The following is a 23,734-nucleotide window of genomic DNA, read 5'->3' on the forward strand; positions in this document are numbered from 1 at the left end:
CTATTTGATGTATTCTGTACTGTCTTGAAAGAATACCTGATCCGAGAGTATCCCCTACAGACCCAGCTATACTTGAACAATGTTTTTCATCCAAGGAAAAAAGTGAAAGACAATTTCTGGCAATAGACCATGTAGCTGGTTTCAGTCAATTTAAACTGTACCTGACTGTAATCTAAAACGTGGGACATGAAGGCACTGATCAAAATTGCTGGACTGTGTGTTGTGTTTTGTTATATAAAAGCATACCACATATATTTACTATGTGTGTATATAAAAACTGACCACAAGTTTTTATTTTAGGATGTTTGAACAGAAATTATCAACAATGGTTCTAAAATGCATCAAAACAAATATTCCTGGTTCTTGCAGAAAAGTTTCTGATAATCTTTATAATTCCTATCTGTAATATAGTTGAATATCTGTTATAGCATGTCAAAGCTATAGCATTTTTATAAAACAATCATTGCTCACTTTAAGACATTTCATAAAACAATTCATTCATGAAACAAACAAAACAAACACATTGTTTAAGTTGAACTGTACATTGGTTTGCAGTATGAAGGCTAGTTAGTTATCGTCATTCCCTGACCTCCCCATGCCTTGGTAGGTTGTGGACAGGTACACACAATTGCTCTGAACAATCCCACATGGTACTGTGTATCGTCGGCTTCCTCCTGGGCCTCCCTAAGGCCCTGACCTCAATCCCGCTGGATGACATGGAGAGTTTCGTGATGGTAATGAGCAAGAGAAAGAGAGAAACAAGAGCTACAAGAGCAGTTACAGTAGACATCGTCCAGCCACCAAGTTTGGCGTAAAGGGCATTCTTTGCCATAATTACGCCTCAGCTTCCATGTTTTGTCCCTTTTTTGTAATCCCTTTCAGGTCCTCAAGATGGTACCCTTTCATGTCATCTGTGCCATGGTGGAAGTCCAGCCCCCTTAGCAGCACTGCTCAGCTTCAATGAAACCCTCCTTTTCATGACCCCCAAGCTCGACCTCGGCATAACTCGAGTGACAGCCCTGGTTGCGGAACTTCATAGATGGCCAGTAGTTATTGGTGCGTCGCTGTGAAAGAAGAGACAGAAGAGACGTCATTCTCGGATATGAGAAGAAGTCAGTACAAGCTATTTTCAACCATTTAAGGCCTATAATATATACATGTACAAAATAGGGATGTCAGATTGACAGTGTGTGTGCATGCATGCATGCATGCATGCATGCATGCATGCATGCATGCATGCATGCATGCATGCGTGAAGTTGACACAGGCATTTATGCATGTCAATTTGGCTTTAGATTTAGAACATTGCTGATGAACGGAATACATCAGAGTAATCTGTGGAGAGAGTTCTTCCTTTCACCTGCATGAGGTAGAATGGTGGAGCAACTGTGGGGTGAGTGTTAATGTAGTAGACAGCCAGGAGGGTCAGAGCTACAAGCAGAACCAGGGCAGCCACAACGCCTGCAATGATGGCTGTGTTCTCACTTCTCCCGTTGGGGTTTGGAGGTCCTGTCTGTAAGTCTAAGAGAAAGACGAGAACTCACAGTTGGCCTACATCAGTGGTTCTCAAAGTTTGTCATGTCAAGGACCCCATATAAGAAAAAGTCCTTCTGCACACCTACAATGGACAGGTGCGTCGGATAACTGGAACTGATAAGTAGAGGAAAAGAATCCTGCACACTGTCTTCACTTGAGTTTAGATTTTATTTAGCAACGTTTCGGTCGTCAGACCTTCATCAGGCATAAAGAAGTACTGACAAACAGTCAGCATTAGTACAACTCTGGGATCAGCGGGGGCCAATCAAATGCCCCGCGCCAATCCGTTACCATGGAGAGGGACTGCCCACAGGTGAGTACAGGTGGTATATTCTTTCCATGATAAAAGGAACATTTATACATACACCAAATAGAATAAGATAGCTACAATAGAATAAATCAATCGGTATAGAGTAAGGCAATATATACACAATGAAAATTGAATACCTTTTAAGTGTACTGACTGAGGCAACAAATGAATATTGGACAATTATATTTAAATAAAGCATGTCCCTGGAGGGCATATTAGGTCTGACCTGACATGTATTGGACATTATGCCATTGTGCCACACTATAAATTTTCCCCTTGACTTCCATTCCATTCAAGTTTTTAATGAGTGTTGTATGCTGGACAGAATGAAAGACAGCTGAACAATATTTGGACTTACATGAGTAACTTTAACATTTAGTTTGGATGAGGTTTTTTGGACTGATCCTTTGACTTATCGTCACTGGATCAGGACCGTTGTATCTCCATCATTTCAACTTTTCATTTTTCTGTAAATGAATGCCCTACTGAAAATATAAGCTCACAAGCATGTAGATCGGCTATTTTCATTTTTTTAAATAGTAATAAAAAAGGAGCCGACTTACAAGGTTTCCACCCGACGGCGACATTATGTTTGTAGGTTTGTGTAAAAAAAAAAAAAAAAAGCCTCTTTTACCTTCAGTGACAGGGTGGTCCTCGAAGACAGAGGATGGTGTTGGACCCGGGGAAGAGTAGTTATATGGCCCGATAGATCCCTCAGGTCCTGCCTGGGTGTAGTCCTCACATGTGCCCTTTGCCTGCGAGGAAAATAAATGGGGGGGGGGGGGGGAAAGAAATTTAGCTTTAAAGATAGTGACTGATAAATATACATTTAGACTTTAACGGTTGCACACTCTGCTCTGATGATAGGTTACTTCACCTCTTCAGGGCAGTTATAATCAAGCCACTCCTGCCTACGCCGGTCAATTCCATCAGAGCATCTGCGCCGCCAGTGGAAAGGGATGAGAGCTCATTAAGAAGCTGGTCAATAGCCAGACGCACATGATGTCATACACATCACGAGAACCTACCGTTGAAGCGTGTTGCACCAGCCACAGCCTTGTGTCAAGTTGGATGTTAGGCAGAGATCACAAGTTGTGTGTTGAAGACAAGCTAAGAGAAGCAGCAATAGGTTATCTGTACTGGTGAAGGATGACGTGAAATTGTGTTATATTTTGTGTAACGTTGAGTGGTCATTATATGGACATAATACGTACTGGGCAGTGGTGTGAACTCGAAGGCAGATCTGTTGCCGATCCTTGTCGTGTCGATCTCAACACGATGATACTCATAGATGGTACGTCGTCTTGCGTCTGTCAACAGAAAGGTTTATATGGTTGATACGTTTTGTGTGCCTACTGTATGCTGTTCCTCAAGGTGTCTTCTGCCAGGTTTTGAATTTTGAAGTGGGCTTATTACAATATCAATACACCTGGGAGCGCAAATCCTGCCTGCACCAACATCTCCACCTCCCTTTCCCTCTGTGATGAACTGACAATGATGTTCTTTGTCTGGGATTATTTTATCAGCACTGATTATGTAATTCTGTCCTTAACCTTGATTGTGACCGTCGACCTTCAACCACGTCGACCCAAATGTTCTCTGGGTTAGTGGGTAGCCTACATATGATTCCCAGCAGCTTTCATGAAAATCTGGCCATCCATTCTGAATTTTGACCACCTTGAACGGGACCTTGAGTAAAGTGAGCAGAGCATACTGTATATGAGCCTGTAGAGCAGTGGTTCTCAAACATTTTCACCTCAAAGACACCCAAATTGAAATGTGTTTGGCCATGGACCCCCCCCCCCTCCCCCCAGAGCTTGTAGATCTGGATAAAATAAAACAGGGTTTAAACTGTTACTCGTTTTGCTGGGGACCCCACCGTGAGAACCAGTGATTTAGAAAACTGACCTGAAGACTGTGAGGAAGGGATGAGGGCCATGAAGGCATCGGACAGTCCCACCTTGACTGGATGCTCAGTGGAGTTGATCTTCTCCACTGGTAACGGTACCTGTCAGAACGGTTGTTTGAACATGACTGAGCAATTTCACCTGAAGATGGACTCCATTTTCTGTAAGATTATGGCCTTGTACAGTACTTCAGGCAATAGCTATAGTATACACTGTATGTTTGGTGTTTGTACAGAGCCATGACCCTGAGGGAAAGGATTTCCAGTCGAAAGTGGTCTCATTTGTTCGAATGACAATAAAACTCTTAACTCACAACTCTGTAGTTGAAAACAATGGTCCCATTGCTATGTAGGGCAGCCTGGAATGTAAATGGTCCTTCGGCCTCCCTGCCCTGCAATCGCACCTTGTCCCATTGTACCACAAACAGATTACCTAAGAAAATAGGGCAGAGGTCAAACAATTGTTACATAATCACCTAATCATAATTATCGAAATAATTACAATTATTTTTTCACAATCACAGTCAATTGTATAAATGTTGAAACATTTATTTTCCCAGATATTATTTTCCCAAATAGTGGAAATAGAAAAAGATTATATATTGTTGTGTTATTAGACACTTCCATGTCGCGATGCAATATGTTGTGAGACTATCGACTATTTGTATTATTTATTTAAAATGATTAAATATGGCCTATTTTGTTTTAGTAAATTATTTGATTACTGGTATGGGTCATTTCTGACTAGCATGTCATTTCTTTAGCGCCCCTAATGCCTAAAGTCACCCCGCGATACGGCAAATATGTCTTGAGTCATAGTTTCGGGGGCTTTGTCTGAATACCCGTTGTACCTGTCTACCTGTGTCTCTTTCATGCCCATGTAGAATAGATCTCTGACGTATACGTCAGACCTTGTCCCTTTTATGCCCATATATGGAGATCCTTGATGTCATCAGTATATCTGGACAACTATATCCAAACTACTCGACTAACTCTTGATTCCTTGTTAATGCGTATGTGGAATTTGAAGTCGGTCGGTCCCATATATGCACATGACCACTAAAGACTAATCTTCAGACCTCCCAAAACAGACTGATTCAACTACTTCTCGGCCTGGGGACCATGACATGACCCACCTTTTTCCAACACATTTTTCTAGTCTGGGATGGCTCAGGCTAGAGGACAGGGTTCAAGGTTCAACTCCCAAAAATGGGATGGGTTTTCAAGATAGTCAAAGGGGCTCTGCCCTCAATGCCTGCAATACCCTCATACTTGACTAACTACCTCACCAAAGTGACCGACACCCATAGCCACAACACTAGAACAAACATAAATTATCTTTCTACTGCACTGCCACCAAAGTGTGGAATGCCCTTAAAATGTTTGGATCACTGGCTTCCTTCAAAAGGGGCCACCTTTCAGGAAGGCAAAAGGCCTCACTTCTCCCATAAAAAGGTGATGGCATTCACTGCGTTTTTTCTTACCTCCCCCCACCCCCTTTTCGAGACTCTGCATATGTGTTATTTTTATGCTATGTTGATAAATTGAATAGGATCACAATAGAAACAAGTTCCCAGGACTTTTTTGTGTTGAACTTTTAGCTCAAATCTCTGACTGTACTCTAATAAAGTATTTTTTATCTTCTAATGTTCAATGGAAAAACACAATTAATTCATGAATGACAATTATTTATTTGTATGACAATTAATCATCACATTTTAAAAACCACCCACCATTGTCCATGTACCTCACTGTTGAGTTTGTGGAGAAGCTGGGATCAAAGTTAGCCATGAGAGGAGCGATGTACTGTGTAGCAGTCAGCATGCGATGGGTGATCTCCCCCGTAAAGATGAACCCTAAGAAAGGGCAGGATCAAAGGTTCAAAATATCAAAATCACACCTGGTAGCAAAAACTAAAGTCTTGACGTTATTCTGTTTCATTGCCATTGTTATGTCTGGCTTTGCAGCGAGGAGATTCATAAAACACCTGGACCAGTTGAGCCGTTATTAATCCATTTTGTTGCTCCAGCACTAATCATTTCTCACTTTCATTTCATTTCAGCTGGATGTGATCTGTGGACTTCAGAAGATGATACCTCAGGGAATCGTTCAATCGTTCAATGTCAAAATCCTGGAACTCTGCCATTCAGGTGAGACTAACGCATCTTGTCGCATTGGTGATGAGAGAAAGATAACTACTTAAAAAGATAAACTACTGAAATATGTTTGTTGTTGACCAGGGTCTCCCAGGGGTCTATACTTGGTCACCTCCTTTCCTTCAACACCAAATCAGTTAGCAAAGAAATATCCAAAATCGATGTTGTGAGCTTGTAGAACTGCTATTTCTGCAAATGTTCGCTTACTACAGTACTTGTGCCTTGACGCCCCCTCAAAGGGGACCATCTCGCCTACTCAGTCAAGTCTGCCAGTTTAAAAGGGAAAAAAAATTCTGAGTGGTCAGGTCTGCTGTCTGTAAAAATAAATAATTATTTAAAATACGGTAAGAAAAGAAACTCAGCGTCCCATCATGCACCTGGGCACAGTGTGAAGCTCAACAGCGCCACTTTGTCACCTGTTGGTACTCTAAACATACTTACATACATGACACAGGGACAGACATTGCTGGGCATTGGAGTGGCTGCCTGCCTATGGTTTCCACTCAAAAAATGTGCCCATGCAATTTGCAAGTCGCCCCCTGTACTTAAGGGAAAACATGGTTTGTTCAAATCTGGCCTGTTGCATTAATAGACATATGGTTATGCTTACCACCAGTTGCTATGGTGATCTGTCTCAGGTAGTGTCCATAGAAAGGGAAATCAAAGGAAAGTGCCACCCGCTACAAAGGAAGAGAAAAAATAAAGTGTTATCGACCCCCCAAGGGGATCCCGGCTCAATACAGCCACCAGGGATGTGATACATACAGTCGGTACAGTCTGCATATAACGGCAGCAGTAGAATTAAGCCAGAACGAGTCCAGAACATATTGATATTGATGCATATAGCGTGTACAATATTACTCGGTGTGCCAATAAACGGGATATCTACAGGAGTGTGAATAGACTTGTATACTAGTACACAAGAACATTTTGAGCCTAGTAGTTCATACTTTGTTGTGCTACAGTGTGTGTGTGTGTGTGTGTGTGTGTGTGTGTGTGTGTGTGTGTGTGTGTGTGTGTGTGTGTGTGTGTGTGTGTACTGTAATATATATGTAATTGTTTTTCATCCTTTGCCTCTCCTTTCCCTTTGAACCCCCGGGCGCCCGCTAGTCTAGCGTAGCCAGGCAGCTAGTCCACAATCTCCTAATGCTAATATAGAGTCTGGAACTACACCTCCTGAAATCCGAGACAGGAAGCTGGCATCTGTTCGGCATTTCCATTCACATAAACATCTTTACAATTACGCAGTGCTGAGCATTGTGATGTTCGATGGAGACGATTCAGCGTATTTCAAGCTGCGTCCCGATAGGCACAGAATCGTAAATCATGTTTTGGAGTGAGCATTTACCCCAACTGCCACTCAACGGGGCTACTGGCCAATCACTTTGGGATGACACCGGCTGTGGGGGAGGTGGGGCATCCGCTCTCCCGCTTAATAATTGTGAGTTTCCGTGCTCCAGACTGTATGACAAGGTATATGAAAAATTTGATAAATACACCGATGTCATTTTCGCTATCATGCAATTCCAGAGAGCAGATTCGTCACACCATGGGAGCCAAACTACAAAGTTCGGTGGAATGCTTTGGAGTCAATGAGAGCCCAGTGACCAGCACATGAACAAACTTCTGAATGACTGAGACCGTTGTAAAGTAATCAGTTCTGGAAAATAAGACATAATAACACATTATTGTCTGCTGTGTTGCTTTTCGATTTTATAGAGGTAACTAAAGAGCACAAAATACGTTTCTGAATGTACCAAGTATTGCGAGACTGTCCACCGTTTCCTGTCTGGCAGCCAAATCTTGTGATACCTCTGAGACAGAAACGATACCTGCCGTTGTTTAGATCCTCAAATAAAATGATGTACTGTCTATACTACTGTGCACATCGAAAAGCAAGTGATTAGAAAACAACCTGTGAAATATCTTCTTTTATATTCCTTTTTTTTTTTTATAATATTTGTTTTATTCGGAAAGTGCAGTATAATTGTACATATAGCATTTCTACAAACGATACGTATAAGAGCAGTTCCCAAGATTTTCTTCTTTTCTTTTTTTTCCCCACCCCTCTTCCCTCCCTCATCCCCCCTCCATGTGGCAACATCTCCAATGTCTCTGTATAGTATAGTCCTTTTTCCTATATAAGACATCGAGTCCACACTCAAACAGAGACAGGCACGGCAGTAACACTTCAGGTGGTACATTTCAGGAGGACAAAGAAAAAAAGAAAGAGTGGGCGGAAAAAGACATAAGAAACAAAAAAACAACAACAACTAAAGTATATACATTTATGCTGAGGGGGACAAAAACAATATAGCTTTGGTCTTCGACCACGAGAGGAGGAGAGGTGTCTTATACATTTTATATTTACACAATCATACAGCAGGCAATGAACCAGTGAGATTACACGAAGTCCGCTCTCAGGGGGGCAATATGCACAATCCAATTGTTCCAAATTTGGTAGAAATTGTCTAATCTAGTTCTTAACATGTATGTTAATTTTTCCATTTTGAAGATATCTAGGACTATTCCATGCCAATCGTCCATTGTGGGTGTGATTGGGGATAGCCATCTTCTTGTTATTGACTTTTTGCTGGCTGCCAGGAGAATCTGCAGTAGCTTTGTGTATCTCGACTGGTTAAGACATTCAATGTGGCCCAGGTACATGGTTGTGAAGTTGAAAGGTATTGGAGTATTAAATACTGAGCACAGTGATTTGTGAATATTGTTCCAAAACACCCCCAATTTGGGGCACCCCCAGAAAATGTGGAAGTGGTTGGCTTTCTTTGCCCCACACTGCCTCCAGCACAGCCTATCGTCCCCTTTGTATTTTTCCTGGTATGGGGTCTTAAAATATCTAATAATATTTTTCCAACAGTGCTCTCTCCAGTCCATAGAACAAGTTGAGGTAGACTGGAACTCCCAGATCCCTCCCCATACTTCCTCTGAGAGTTCAACTCCTGCGTCCCTCTCCCATCTCTCTTTGATGTACAACGTGCTTTCATTCTTAGCATCTGAAATGGCGCCATATAACTCAGAGATGGACTTACTTGGCTCCACTGTGAGAGCTGACTTTAATATGAAAAAGAATTCTGATTCAACTGCAGAAAACTCTTTGAATTTGCATTCTTGATTGATATAGTGCCGCACCTGGAGGTATCTGTAAAAGTCAGCCTGTTCCAGACCATGTTTGACTTGTATTGATCTGAAACTATCAATTTCAGTTCTTTGCATAAATTACATGTAAGTTGTGATTCCTTTCTCTATCCATGACTTAAATCTAATGTCGCCTCTATTTGGGACAAAGTCTGTGTCGAAGGCACACCATCTGAAAAGTTTCAACATTTTTTTTAAACCACATGACCTCACAACCTTTTGCCACACATTTAACGTATGGTTTATCCATGGGTTATTGATCCTCTCTAATCGGTCCGCCAAACCCCTGTCACCTATTGCAGCCTGCAGAGGGAAGTCAGCAACTAGACCAAGCTCCAACTCCTTCCATCTCGCTTTATACCCCCTGTTACTCCAGTATAACAGAGGAGTTATCTGGGCTGCATAATAGTAATTTCTTAAACAGGGAAGAGCCATGCCCCCTTTGTCCTTTCTCAGTTGTAGGGTGCTATATTTAATTCTTGGTTTCTTCCCTTGCCAAATGAACCTAGAAATCCATTTGTCCCATTCTCTGAATTGTTTATCGTTCTTTTATATTCCTGAACCGATTATATGACAAAGGTCTCAATTGTTCAGAAATAATGTGTGTTCATGAGCTGGTCCAGCAGGCCCCATCCACTGCCACATGTATTCATGGAACTTCCGGTGCGATGAAAGCGTGCATGAAAGTGTCATGGCGTACCATCCATGATGTCAACGGCCTCTCTTCCTTCTGTGAATAAATTCCTTTCTGTATGACCGGAAGCATTCGAAAATTGTGGGGAAGGTGGCAATCTGGCCATGCGAGACTAGGCGTCCCTTAATGCCCAACAATTTGAAAACCTGTATGCGCGTGTGCGTGTGTGTGTGTGTGTACGTGCGTGCGTGCGTGGGCTCATCTCACCGCTGCCTGGCGGTGGTTGTTGGACAGTATGGCGTGGACTCTGACTTGGCCATGCTGCAGTGTGCTCAGGTCTACCCACAAGTCCTCTGTTCGTCTGTCCGTTGGACCAAAACTCTGCCATCTGTAGTACTCTTTAGAGTCCTCCTGTCGGATGGGAGGGAACGTGTTAGTCATGGCAGTGGTGGAAGAAGTACTACTGAGATATTTTACATTAAGTAAATGTAGCAATTCCACAATGTAGAAATACGCTGTTAGTCTGTGTAGTCAAAATGCACGTGAGTGAAAGTATTGGCATCAAAACGTATTTATAGTACAAAAAGTAAAAGTACACAGAATGTCCCATTTCACGGGTTTTCGGAAATAAATGAAAATATTTTGAGACTGGCAGATCTACAAGCTCGCAGATTGGCTGTTTTCATATAGCCATTTTCCAATAGGGCTGAAATGGCTAATGAGTGTTGTAAAGTAAAAGTAATGAAAATTGGCAGTACTTGAGTACTGTACATGTACTTAGTTACTTTCCACCACCTCTCGTTAGGGTAGAAACTGACCTACAGCACTACAGTAAATGGTTTGTGCTGGTGTTGTTTTTCTTTTTTGATCAGGTACAGTTTAGTTCACTTCAGCAATATCTGTTGCTTTGATCATTTGTGCTTTCAATAATATGTTTTGGTCGGCCTATTTACCTACAGTATTAAACCTAATGTGATTGGGTGATATGTCTTTGTGATAGCCATGATTCAGCTGCAATCCAGTGCTTAATTTAATGAACAAGATGCTACATTATATGTATGGTAGAGTATGTTGGTTTCCCTACTCTTGAATTGAGACATTTCAACCAGTTTTGCCAGATTGTGTGAGAGAAATAAGCACCTAGGTCCATGAAAACAAGCCCAAAAGAAGCCTGATTAGGCTATTTGAAAATAGCCCATCTCCAAGCTCACAATTGCGACGCATTGTGAGCTTGTAGATCTGCTATTTTCTAAACAATCATGGAAAAGAAATGTGACACAATCTGGAATATTCTTTGAAACATTGTATCAACAACACACATCTTGTATCGGGGGTTCCTGGCACAAAATATGTGAGAATCACTGGTTTAAACTCGGAAACATGCCCAAATATAAGCAACTACACTTTAGAAACAAGCCCAGAAAACCTGCATCCCGCAACTACCGATATTTACAAGCAACCTTTCTGTACAACAAAGCCCAAAGTCCCTTATAATAAGCAGACTGATTTCAACCCTGGTGTCGGTTATAGGAGGAGACCCTAGGAGGTCAGTTGACAGTTATTTGAAGCGGATATACAGATGCGCTGTCATCTTTGTCGCAGTTCGGACATTGTTGCAATGATGCCTCTCCATCAGGAGAGGGAGGCAACAGGACAAGATTGTTGCCACGAAATGACATTGAGCACTTCATTGACTGTATATATGCTCCACAGCATGTACCACCTGGGGGAGCTGTTTACGCATGATGGCGCACACTATCTCTCGGCCTGGCGTTCTTCACAACAGATCTGCGATCTTGATGGCATTATTAATGCACGGTGCGCGTGAAGGTGACAGAGAGCAATGGTGCTGGGGTTTAGGTGTGGGCTGAGAAAGTGGAGCAGTTAAATGCAGTGTTCTCGCTGCCTCTCCGACTGCTCCATATACAGCCAATGACCCACTTTCTATCCTATCTCGGCTCCACAACACTGGCCTGCATGTGTTGAGATTTGGAAGGTGGGAGGGGGGTGTCTTCTCTAGGCGAGGAGAGGGGAATAGACCCTTGCACTTTTTTCCAAGAGTATATCTCTGATTGATTTGTTGGGAGAAGATCCATGGTGGTGGGGGAGAGGTGGAGGGATTCACAAATTGGGATCGGACACAAGCAGCAAACGGCACAGGACATTATTCTGTCCGACGCCAAGTGAGTCATTCACAAACACGCACGCACGCACAGACATGCATGCACATGCATGCATGCACACACACAAACCACACTTAAACAAACACTGTAAGTTGGCAGGACAAGGCCGCAGTCTGTTTCCAATTTGCACCGTGGGGGGAGTAAGGAGATGAAGTGAAACACAATTTATTTGGTGGAAATTTTACTCTGGCTGTTTCAAGTGAAGGAGGATTCTGGTATTGTAAATAACACAAACAAAGCCTCGTCATATATGCACGCACAACACACACGTGTGCACACACACAAATTGTAATTGAACTCTGACAGTGTACAAATGTCATTTGTTAATTGTGCACACACACAGACACACAAAGCATAGAAAGTCATACAAAACAAACAATGCACCTGTCTGCGTGAGCCAATTATCATCATAACGACAACTTCTGCTTTATATTACTAGAGCGGTGCCCCGTGGAGCCTCTAGTCTACAGCAGTGCACGTTGGGCACTGGCCTACTTGGAACGATGCAAGTTGGAAATGCATGCCCCACCCAGATATTATGCGTTGGAGCGAACGGGCGAACGGTTCTCGAGTTACGTGGATTACATGCAGACAGACAGACAGACAGACAGACGTACAGACATATGTACAGAGACTTGGTGCATTTATAGATAGATGTTCAGGGCCAGGGCTGTGTGTTGTGTGTGTACCGAAAGGGAATGCTTCCTGGAATGTTCTAATTCAACAAGCATCACCACTTTCGGCAATGTAGAACATTGAGACCATGACCTTATTTGGCCCTGAAGTCGTTATTGTAATGATTTCCTTTTCAGAGGGTTAGGGGATGACTGCTGAAATAGAATTATGTAGTAAATTGCTCTCTTCTAGGAGATGATATACTGGCTTTGGCTTACTAATTGATTAAGGAAGATGGCTAGTAAAATGACGGATTGCTGGTTCAAATGGCCAGTATCAACAGACATTTTAGACAGCGGTGGACAGTGGTTATGCTAGATTTGCAACCTTTTTCATATCAAGACTCGTTATTTATTTGGCATTTGATCCACGGACCACCATTTGATGAGATTTAGCCTCTCAGACCCAAAACGAAAGAATATATTGTTGTCGGTGAAACACAATTCCATGATGTTGGCAAACATTAATCAAAATAACAATTCTTCTACATTCTCTAATTGTGTAGACTTCTTGTAAATTAACTAATGCAGACATTAAACAATAAGGTAACTCTTGAGAGTGTAAAATGAAACCTGAAGACTTTACGCGAGAGTTAAAGATCTGGTGAGACGTAGGAGGGCAGGAGTCAACCCACAGAGCCTAGTCCTTCCATGCGCCAGATTTATCTACCTCCCAGTCGCGTGAGAGTAGTTCCAAAGCAACAGAATGTGTGGCCCTGGTCTTTCCCTAATGGGACTGATCGAGGGTAGCTACTGGGACCTAAGTCGGGACTTGATCACCTCGGCTGGGTCACCTGAGTGACGGGTATGATGTTTGCGAGACCCGAAACCCCGATGACCATGGGATACATCACTGAGGATATGTCCCAGGTGATGACCATGGGATACATCACTGAGGATATGTCCCAGGTGATGACCATGGGATACATCACTGAGGATATGTCCCAGGTGCATCCGTGCAATGTTCTTTCGTCCTATAAAGGGTCCATTTGGTTACCAACTCTCCATCATTTAGCTGGGGACCACCTGGAACCCCCTCAAGGACCACTGGTTGAAAACCACTGCGCTAATAAATTGCCATGAGCCCTCACCACCACGCGGGTCAGGTTGTCGGGCAGCGTGTCGATGGCAACCCCTCCGCCGTTGGTGCTGCGGTCCACCCTTCTCTGGCCGTGTTTCGGCGGTGTCTGCTGGTCCCTTGGGGCTCTGTGCAACGCTGGCGGAGCCGCGTCTGTCCGCAGGCCTATCCTGCTCTGTTCATCTGAAACGAGAGCGTCGAGGTAATGGTTATTGTGAAGGAACATCACGACATGAACCCAAGAAAACACCCAAACTTCAGTGGAGCGCCGTGTTGAACTGTATGCAGCGTAGAGGTGTCGTTCCTGTGTTTTTTTTGTTTTAAATTTTAACCCATTCTGGGCAGGGACTCCTTTTGGTGTTTTAAGCATTGTGTTATACTTTAGCTATTGAAAAATAGCAGATCTACAAGCTCATAGCGCGGCACCGAGTGCCACGCTACAAGCTTGTAGGTCTGCTATTTTTGAAAAATATATTCTTTCAGAGCAAACTTTTTAACTCAAATCTTTGCTTCTGGGGGGTCAATGGAACAACATATTTTCAGATGGGGGTCGGCAGCCAATTACATACATTTTTGGGGGTCCTTGACATGAAAATGTTTGAGAACGACATAGAAACATGAGTTTTTCAGAAAATGTCAGGATTTAGAAGACATTTGTAGAATCTATCTCCTCCCAGGATCTTTGATCAAAATGCACGAAAAGTTTAAAAAAAAATAAGTGAAAAAATGATTTTTTTTGTAACATAATTCTTTGTGACTGAAAAATTGCTGTTTAGTGAAAGTTCGTCTTCTGCCCATAATACATACTGTACATGCAACGTCATATTCTCATGAAACTGTACAGTATGGTAGAGGGTCATGCCAAATGGCACTGAACCCAGTCTTACTTTAATTGGCCAAAGGGGGGCGCTATAGCATTTATTTTAATGAAACCTTTGAATAGGCCTAACTCATGCCTCGTTTGGTCAAAAGTCACTTGTTTCCTGGACTCATGGAGAACACATCTGTCACTTTGACCAGAAAGCTAGTTTTGAGCAGTTTGAAAAATGCTTATACCTGATTTTGTACCTGGATTTTTGAGCAATTTGCGTGAAACGTTCCACACACAATCTATGGACCATTATCTGAAATCCCAGTTGAAGAGAAGAAGAAACACACTGTAGTAATGTCCAAAACTAGGAGACACATAATTGTTATCAAAAACACTGAATGATTTTGCTGTTTACAATATAACAACTGACAGTAGATAGAGCTCCCGCCTTTGGACCACAAGTTTGTGGGTTCAAATCTGGGCACTGCATGCCAACTCAGCGTATGAGTCTTCAAACACTGCCCCCCCCCACACACACACACACAATTAAAACTGACCCTGTCACAATTACATGGTCTTCTTTATCTCAAGTTCAATCTTCCATGTTTCTATGGCTTATTGTGCATATTGTTCTTATTGCTTTTTGCCTTCCTGCTTGGTCCCGCCTTATCGCTGCTTGCAGCTATATAAATATACATTCATGTGAATAGTAACCTACTTCAGATGACTGAACAGCGAATGCAACTATGTTACAGAACTTAATGTGTTGACCTATGCACTCAGTCTTCAGTAGAGGCCCGAACTTCTAGTTCTTTGAATGAACAACATGAGTCTAATTCTTTTAAGTAAAGTAAAAACACATTAATCCAAGGAAGCTTCTTAACAAAATGCAGGTTGAAATGCTGGATGTTCTCAACAACGTATCAATATTTGCGAGGGAAAGTTGGAAACATGGACTTCTGAAATCCTGTCATTGGAAATCTGTCTGTAACACGTCGAACCAAAAGAACAAACAAAATCAAAACCACACGGAGATATATTTTGCTTTCATCCCTCTGTGGCTTCATCTGGTCCTCACTGTTTAGTCATCTGGATCATTAGCAGGCAAACTTGTACACAGATGATGTTTAGCAAACCTAAATGCAATATCTCGGACACAAAACAAAACCACAACAAAAAATCAGCAGACCCATAAAAGAAAAATCAGGGGTGCTTGCCCCTCCTATGCCCAGCTTTGTGTGTCTTGTGTGTACCACGGAATGTGATGATTTGATTGGCTGAGCACGGAATGTGATGATGTATGATGATAAGAGCGCACCTCACTTAACACAAGTGTGATTTTTGAGTGGTGCAACCACTCCAAGGAACAGCAATGTCCGTGTCAACCGTATGTTCAACCGTGTGTGTTCATGTGTGTGACTATGAGCACCAGTACCAAAACTGGCGCTGTTGTGCCAGAAACAGAGATTGAGATAGTGCTGCACTGTTGCCTGCTAATGTGGGAGGGAGGGAGGGAGGGGGGGGGGGAATTGCACCACTCAGTTCACACAGGTGTGATTTTTTAATATTGATAGACTGCAGTAGATCCCAGGGACTAAAATAATGGAATGTGTCATGTGTGTTTTGGCTGAACATTTTAGCCTGGTAGTGTTAGCCTATTAATTGTGTTAGATATGCTTTGAACTTCCTTTGGCATCCCTGACCTTCAGAGTGTGTGTGTGTGTGTGTGTGTGTGTGTGTGTGTGTGTGTGTTGCACGCATCTGTTTTCTCCCACCTTCAATTGTCTGGTTTTTAACGCCATCTGCTCAACACATTACAGACTCACTGATGTCTTTGTTTTCATATTCACTATGCTCGAGAAGGAATGCATTTCTGTTTTCACTGATGTGTGACTCACATTTCCATTCAACCACGTGTACCGAGTTGCTAGATCAGCAGACATTGTTATGATCGTTAACAGGGTGAAAGGTCTCTGTTTTCTCCCTGGATGAGGAAGCAATGATGTGTTTAGGGAACAAATCCAGTTTGCTGTCACCATTTTTGTGGCGGCCGTGGTTCTATAAATTTGGCTGTTAAACCAACGACCCTGTCATGAATATCGTATGTCACAGGGTGCTGTTTTCAAAATCCTCCAGGGGATTTGAGAGAGAGTGGAACACAGCCACAATCCCTCGCCAGAAAGGAATAACCAGGGTTTTATTTGCATGGGGGGGGATCCAAAAAAAAATCTAAAATGATTGATTTCACTGATTGCATTGTGAGCATAGCCTAGTTTCACTTTTTGTTGCATGAAGTAGACAGGGCTTAAGTGGTTAAAATGTTTTAAATGTGCTGGAAGGTATGACTACTAATGACCTTTAAACCCAACCTGATCATGGGACCCAAAGGAACGTGATGGGAACATATCCACTCAGGTCAGGTTGTGATACATTTTTAATTCAATTGTTTGGGTTCGAGTGATTGCTGAGTTACTACTATTATGAACAATTTATCACTAGAATATACTATTTTGGCACTTGAGAGTGGCTGGAGATTTTTTTTGACAATATTTTGTCTCTCCAGATTCAGGTCAGATTCCTCTCAAATTTACAGGCCCGAGTCAAGCTCCAATATGGGGTACACTCCCACGCAAGTCACAGAATAAATCAAGTTAGTTTTCTAGAAAGTGGAGAAGAATAGAAGGGGAAGTGAGGCAGTGTTGTTTTCGTCGACTAAAACTAAGACGAAAAATGTTCGTCGACTACCTTTTTCCAGGGACGAAAACTAAATGGAAACTAAATGAAAACTAAGCTATGATGACTAAAACGAAGACTAAATATACTGACAATTTCGTCAACAAATAAAAACTAGACAAAAATGTTAGGAAGGGACTAGTGGACAAGAGATCCAGTATAAGTCATTTTTCACTTGGTTGCACGCTGAAAATAGCAGATCTACAAGCTCACAACGCGTCGCGCTGTGACGCGTTGTGAGCTTGTAGATCGGCTATTTTCAGCAAAGTGTAAAACGGCATCATTACGACGGCATCAAAGACATTCCCGGTGACTAAAATGTGACTAAAACTAAATGAAAACTATTCAAGAGACTTATGACTAAAACTCAAATCTAAATGTACTGCCAAAAACAACACTAAAGTGAGGAGGGAGTAAAACAGAGGGAGACGGGGGAGCGAGAGGGAGAGTGATATACACTAGACAGACCGAGAGAAAAAATGGAACAGAGAGAGAATTGAGAGAGAATGGACACACAGGGCCGACCTGGTGTTCTAATGAGGAGTTGCGTTTACTTACGGTGCAGTGGAAGCTATATTTCTACAGCTTCAGAATAACTGAGTGCTAATTGGGTCAATGTGGCTCAAGCTCAACACCACTAAACAGCTGAGGAGGTTCCAGCCAGGCAGGCTAGAAGGATAGAGAGGAGGAGGAGGAAGTGAAGATGGAGACAGTGAGTTGTTAGGTGGACAGAAATATCCCCATTGTTAACGTGCACATCATTGGGCGCATGTGAAGCATCAGTAGTTACTGTTCATCAGTATAGTACTCTTAGTTACTAACATCATTTAGTTATTGTCTGTAGGAGGAAGCCAAACAAAATAAGTTTTACACGAGATGTAACAATAAAGTACAACCATGAACCTACATGTCATTTTATTATTAAGGAAATAGGCAATCGTGACAAAACTGATGTGTTTTGGCTACAAAACCTTCCTAAGCGCAATCTACACCGTTTGTTGTCTGTTTTTGTCATGATGCTTAATAAAATGTCAAGTAAGCCTATACCTGAATGTACGGAGCCTTGAGAGAGATTGAGCTATTGAGAGAGATATAATGTGAGTGCTGCTGGCTATAATCTTTTTTCTTATGATGTAGTTTTCGAGCTGTGCAACGGGCACATTTATTTATGTTGTTTTTGTGACATTCTCTCTAGTTAAAGCATCAGTAGTTAACCAAGGTGTGATGATGTGCCCAGGAGTTGTAGGCCTACAGTGAAAGTGAACAGTTGTACAGAAATGACCATGGTTTATCATGCAATGGTTGGGAATAGCAAGTAGCTTGCAGAATTTGCTGTTACAAATATCCATTGTGCTGCACCTATGCCTTGGCAAGAGGATAACCACATAGCCCCTCGGAGCACATGCAAAGAGTGTGCTCAGAACATAGAGGTGTCTGGTTTCACTGCCCATACATGTGCCATTTTATGCCAAAAGCAGTGTACCTCACATCCTGTGTGTAAATGCCAAATGGACCCCCAAAACGTCACAGACAGAGGAGAGGCTCTATGGCACAGGCCCCTGCAAGTCTGGGGGGTGCTGGGCCAGGACTGGGCCTCAAAAGCAGGGAAATCGACTTTTTGATGGTGTGGCTCTGGCAAGAGCCTAGCTGTGTATAACAGGGCTTGTGTGTCTGTCTGTGTATGGAGTTAATCTTGAAAACCCTGGCCCAAATAGTTTGAGAACCATTGAACTGAAAGTGCATTTTTGTACTACTAAGTGTGAGCTGTACGGGTGTACGTACACACATTTCGGCTATTCGGCCATAGCCCCAAAATGTGATGACCTCATCACATTTGTGATGACGTCTATAGCTGTTTTTTGCCCAAGGAGTGTTTTTCGTGCAAAACAAATGCTTGCAATGGATCCAGAATCATGAAAAACCCCTAGTTTGAACGGTTTGTGTGTGCCATATATAGGTTGTTAAATTGCTCAATGCTGACAGCCGGTCTGCAGGTGGATTCATGTGCTTTGATTGCACACGCCAATATTCCATAATGACACTTCTTTTACCAAAAAAGTGCCTTGCAGCTCCAGGAGTGCATCCATTTTAAGTGTGGGTGATTGGGGTGAACTCTCACCCTTAGTAATGTTAATGCCCTTACGCTGTAAGGCATTAACATACAAAAAACACCACTAACGACAACTAGCGAATGGCTAGTCGTCCGCAGAGCACAGGGTGGGGAACCGCTGCCTTTCGGTACCCGTTGAGCTGCATGGCGGACAGACCCACAAACCCTGGCAATGTTGGCAGCGTTTCCGACACAGGAACCGACACGGCGGCACGGATTTGAACTCTGGCGACCAAAGATCTGAGTCACCTAACATTTGGAGGCATGAAACACAGCAGCTGTGTCCACCCTTTTCTGCTCCCCGTGTCTGCATTGCAGCAACCCATCTAGTGGGTGTGGGATTCACACAGCAAGAGCCAAACTAGGCCAAGCATTTTGAGCAACATGCATGCAGTAGATGTGTTAATTGCATTCATTCATCCATCCCTCAATCCCCCCCCTCTCCCCTCCCGGTGGACTTTGTGTCTGTAGGACAGTGATTCTCAACCTTCTAATTTTATTTCTTTTTTATATTTTATATGCATTATGCCACTAACCCACATTTCATACAATTAGTTTTTTTTATGTCTGAGACATAAAAGAAATGGAGTAACTAATTTACTGACCTTTATGGGATAATTTGGTTCCATTTGTATAGTTAGAGAGTTACTGCGACCTGCAAGTGTCCATTTGGTTCCTAATCCTAACTGTCAATCATTTAGCCTTTTGTTTTTAATTCCCCCAAAAGTTTTGCAACAAAAAATGGATATTTACTCGTGAGCCATAAAAATTGGCCTGACCCAAAAATGGGTCCCGACCCACTGTTTGCAGAACATCTAGGACTGCGTTCAGAAGGCTTGAAATCCAGATTTTTCTTATGCCTTTTTCTTGAACGCGGCCGACACTCGGGATTCTGCAGTGTATTAAACAACATTTATGAGAGCTGTCAAGGAAAGGGGACGAGGCTGCAGTTTGAGAGCAACCTGTAATGGCCCGGCGCCAGCATGAGATAAAGACTAGACAGGAACGAGCAAGGCCTACGTTCTTCCATCGAGACAACAGCTGATGATGGTCTTTCAGTGTGTTCAGTTTTCCATTGGATATGGCCCTCTCGTGAAAAATCTATTCCTTTTTTCCCCCTCTTTTATAAAGCACCTCCTGTTGGGTTCACGGACAGCACTCAGCAGGAATTGCACTCATGTATTAAGAGTCAAGCAGGGGTACGGTGACCTCGGCAAACGTACAAAGCACCACTAGAGTCTGGGGGAGTAAAGTCGAGGTCGCATGAACGCAGCAGGCCCACATGTATACTTCCACCACAATGAGACACTCTCTTGAACTGAAGAGAGAGCGCCTTTTGTTCTCGCTACCATGATGTACGGTCCAAAGTTATAAGAGAGAATCTCAGGACACAAACAAGGTCTTGGCCGCTGCCTCATGGCAATGTCAATACGAGGATTTAGTGAGATTAGTTGAGCATTTGCCGTTTCCCATGCAGCGAACACTAATATTAGTAGAATAATCATGACTCCCAAAGGTCGTGACAGGAGGCATTCATCTGTGTGACTGCCAATGTAGCACGTACAGTGGATTTGTACTTAAACTATGTTAAAGACAGCTTATCGAAGGGAAGTTACCCATTTTGGCACCCTGCACCCAAAGAGACAGTGGTAACCATAGCAGGCAAGTACAAACACAGCCAGCTGCGCTGATAAGAAAGGATATTATGTAGTCTATAATCATTATTAATGGCCAGATTCTTTTCCTTCAGATTGATGGTTTAGTTGTAATTTTTCTCCCTCCCACTTACAATATCGTAAGTACACACATCGTGTCCATCTATATCTGCTGCTTCTGTGCTCTTTGAGCAAGGAACTCAAAGTAGCGCTTCTATTCACTTGTTGTAGTGTGCAACTGGTCTCAAAAAGAGTGGCTCCGGCGAAAGAGCGAGCGCATTGAACCAAAGGGTTCCCGGTTTGACGACCACCCCAAGCCCCCGTTTGATCCTCCACTTGTGTTAGTGTCGAAGTGTCCTTGAGCAAGACACTTAACCCTTAACTGCTCCCGATGAGCATGGGATTGGTGCCGTCTGTGTGGGTGCGCTAATATATACAGTAAATGCACAATTTACACATGATTGTGAATAAGGCGTAACTAATAATAAGGCGTATAGCTTTACAATGAGTTCAGTTAGGATCAAAGTTATTCTTGAGGTGCCACATACTGCAAGTGATCAAAATATAACTTCCCATTTCGATATTCAACGTTGCACAAATCGTCACCAAAGCCCTGACTACAACGCAAAACTCATTGTGATGTGAAGTTCTGACAGAACACCCCAAAGTCTTGTCCCATGGTGGTGACTCTACACAAGAGGCCCTGCTGGATCCAAGCGCCATTTGGCGTCGGAGATGGAGGCAGACATTCTGTTGGAAATTGCAGTCAAGATCAATCAAGTTAAGATCAATCAAGAGAATTTTTTATTTCTGCATGCTGGGTATATGGTCTGTGGCCCTCGGAGGGGGGCCCTTCTACTGTACAAGCTGGGTTATTCCTCTGCAGAGCGAGCTCAGGCCCCTGATCAGAGGAGCGGGGAGACCACAGGAGAGGCCAGAGAAACTAGAGCAGCGCTGATTGTCAGAGAAGAGCGGCACCACAAGAACGAGGGCTCGCTAAAAATATTACATCTCTAAGGAGAACCAAAATACACACACACACACACACACACACATGCACGCGCACACGCTTGCGTGCGTAGAACTGCGTACACACACACACACACGCACACGCACACGCACACGCACACACACACAGTGAGTCTGTGAAGATGAAGTGATGAGAGAACAAGTAGAGACCCTTTACAAATCGCAATGATTTGACATTTATCGCGTTCCCAGCGTGCCACCACCAAATAACTGCTGAAGTGACAGCAAAACTTTGTGCTCTACCAAACACGATTTGCTTGATAATAAATGTTCAAATGCACAGAACATAATCGCCTTGATTTATTTCTCTTCGTGTAATCAAATGAAAGCCGATGATTAATTTATTTTAGCATTGTTTAGTCCTTGGCAATCTAATCGTACAATCTACAGGATTTCACTAGCCTCATCTTTGTCGGAGCAAGACAACCTGCAAAGCTGCTCACTCCGCGTACACACACACACACACACACACACACACACACACACACACACTGCTCCTGCGAGTAATAGCACGTTTGTGCACATTGTACCGACATACATGCACACACACACACACACACACACACACACTAAAGCCATTCTGGCAAACTTTAGCACGGATGATGAGTTAAAAAAATGTGCCCAAGAATCCAGGTCATCCATTGGTCTCTGCATGTCCCAGAACTCCAACAGATGATCAGAAGCAGTTCTGTGCTTAACTCCTGCGTGTCTCTTCTCTCTCAGGTGTTTAGATTAGGGTGGGATAAAAAGCATTGCAACAGTGCATAATCCCATGCGCGTGCGTGCGTGCGTGCGTGCGTGCGTGCCTGCGTGCCTGCGTGTGTGCGTGCGTTACCTGTTTGCCCCTGTACCCAGATGTTTCCCAGCTCTGCCTGGGAGAGACAGATGAGGAGAAGTGCACACAGCCCCATCATGTATCTTCACCTTCCTCTTCCTCGGCTCTGTGCTCCTCTTGCTCCCCTTCGCTCCCGCCTTCTTCTGCTGCTCTGCCCTCGCTCCTTCTCTCTCGCTTCTCCGTGAGAGAGGGGTGCCTCCTACGCCTCCACCTCACCTCCACCTTCTCTCTCTCTCTCTCTCTCTCTCTCTCTCTCTCTCTGCTTTCCTTCTCTTTCAGACACAATACACAAATGTATGCATGCACGTGTGCGTGCACACACACACACACACACACACACACACACACACACACACACCCCCTCACTCCTTCCTCACCGCTGCCAAAGTTTATTGTGTTTCTCTCTCTCTCTCTCTCTCTCTTTCGGTCTCTCTTCTCCGACTCGCGTCGCCTCACGTTTGCCCCCTCAGAGGAACTTCTGGCATATTGTTGTATCCATGGCGATGCAAGGGTTGACAAGCAGCTGATGGAAGTGTTGCAGTCTCAGCGACAGTCCGTTGTTGTTGCTCTCCTCTCACTCCTCTCATAGTTTTTCGGCTGTCCGACGCCACTCTCCGTTCTCTCTTCTCTTCTTTTCCCTTACACACCCCCCCCCCCCCTCTCTCTCCCTCTCACTCTCTCTCTCCTGTGCAGTGCTCTGGATTTTTTAAACAGACCCCATAAAGGAAATATTTATGTATTTCCTTCTCTCTCTTTCTTTCTTTCTTTCTTTCTTTCCCTTCTCTCTCTTTCTTTCTTTCTTTCTTTCTTTCTTCCTTTCTCTCTTTCTTTCTTTTTTTTCTTTTTACATTTTGTCAAAACAAAATGGTCTGGTGATGGCAGAAGCAGGTTGCCCCCATGTGGAGGTCCATTGAACCAAATCAAATGA

General features: G+C 43.2%; 1 protein-coding gene across 1 annotated transcript; it reads right to left on the bottom strand.

Annotated features, from left to right (window-relative positions):
* Positions 1 to 275: 275 nt before the first annotated feature.
* On the bottom strand, positions 276 to 23,429 carry LOC308332494 (plexin domain-containing protein 1-like). The gene is made up of 13 exons (XM_080788432.1): positions 22,807 to 23,429; positions 13,647 to 13,816; positions 9,966 to 10,109; positions 6,519 to 6,588; positions 5,486 to 5,608; positions 4,067 to 4,185; positions 3,755 to 3,854; positions 3,061 to 3,156; positions 2,875 to 2,956; positions 2,724 to 2,784; positions 2,481 to 2,601; positions 1,361 to 1,521; positions 276 to 1,064 (listed from the first exon to the last, which is right to left on the bottom strand). The coding sequence occupies exons 1-13, from the start codon at positions 22,883 to 22,885 to the stop codon at positions 939 to 941; spliced, it is 1,452 nt and encodes a 483-aa protein (XP_080644558.1). The 5' UTR covers positions 22,886 to 23,429; the 3' UTR covers positions 276 to 938.
* Positions 23,430 to 23,734: the final 305 nt, after the last annotated feature.

The sequence above is a fragment of the Protomyctophum bolini genome (genome assembly GCF_963924005.1).
Source record: "Protomyctophum bolini genome assembly, chromosome: 18".
Lineage (NCBI taxonomy): Eukaryota > Metazoa > Chordata > Actinopteri > Myctophiformes > Myctophidae > Protomyctophum > Protomyctophum bolini.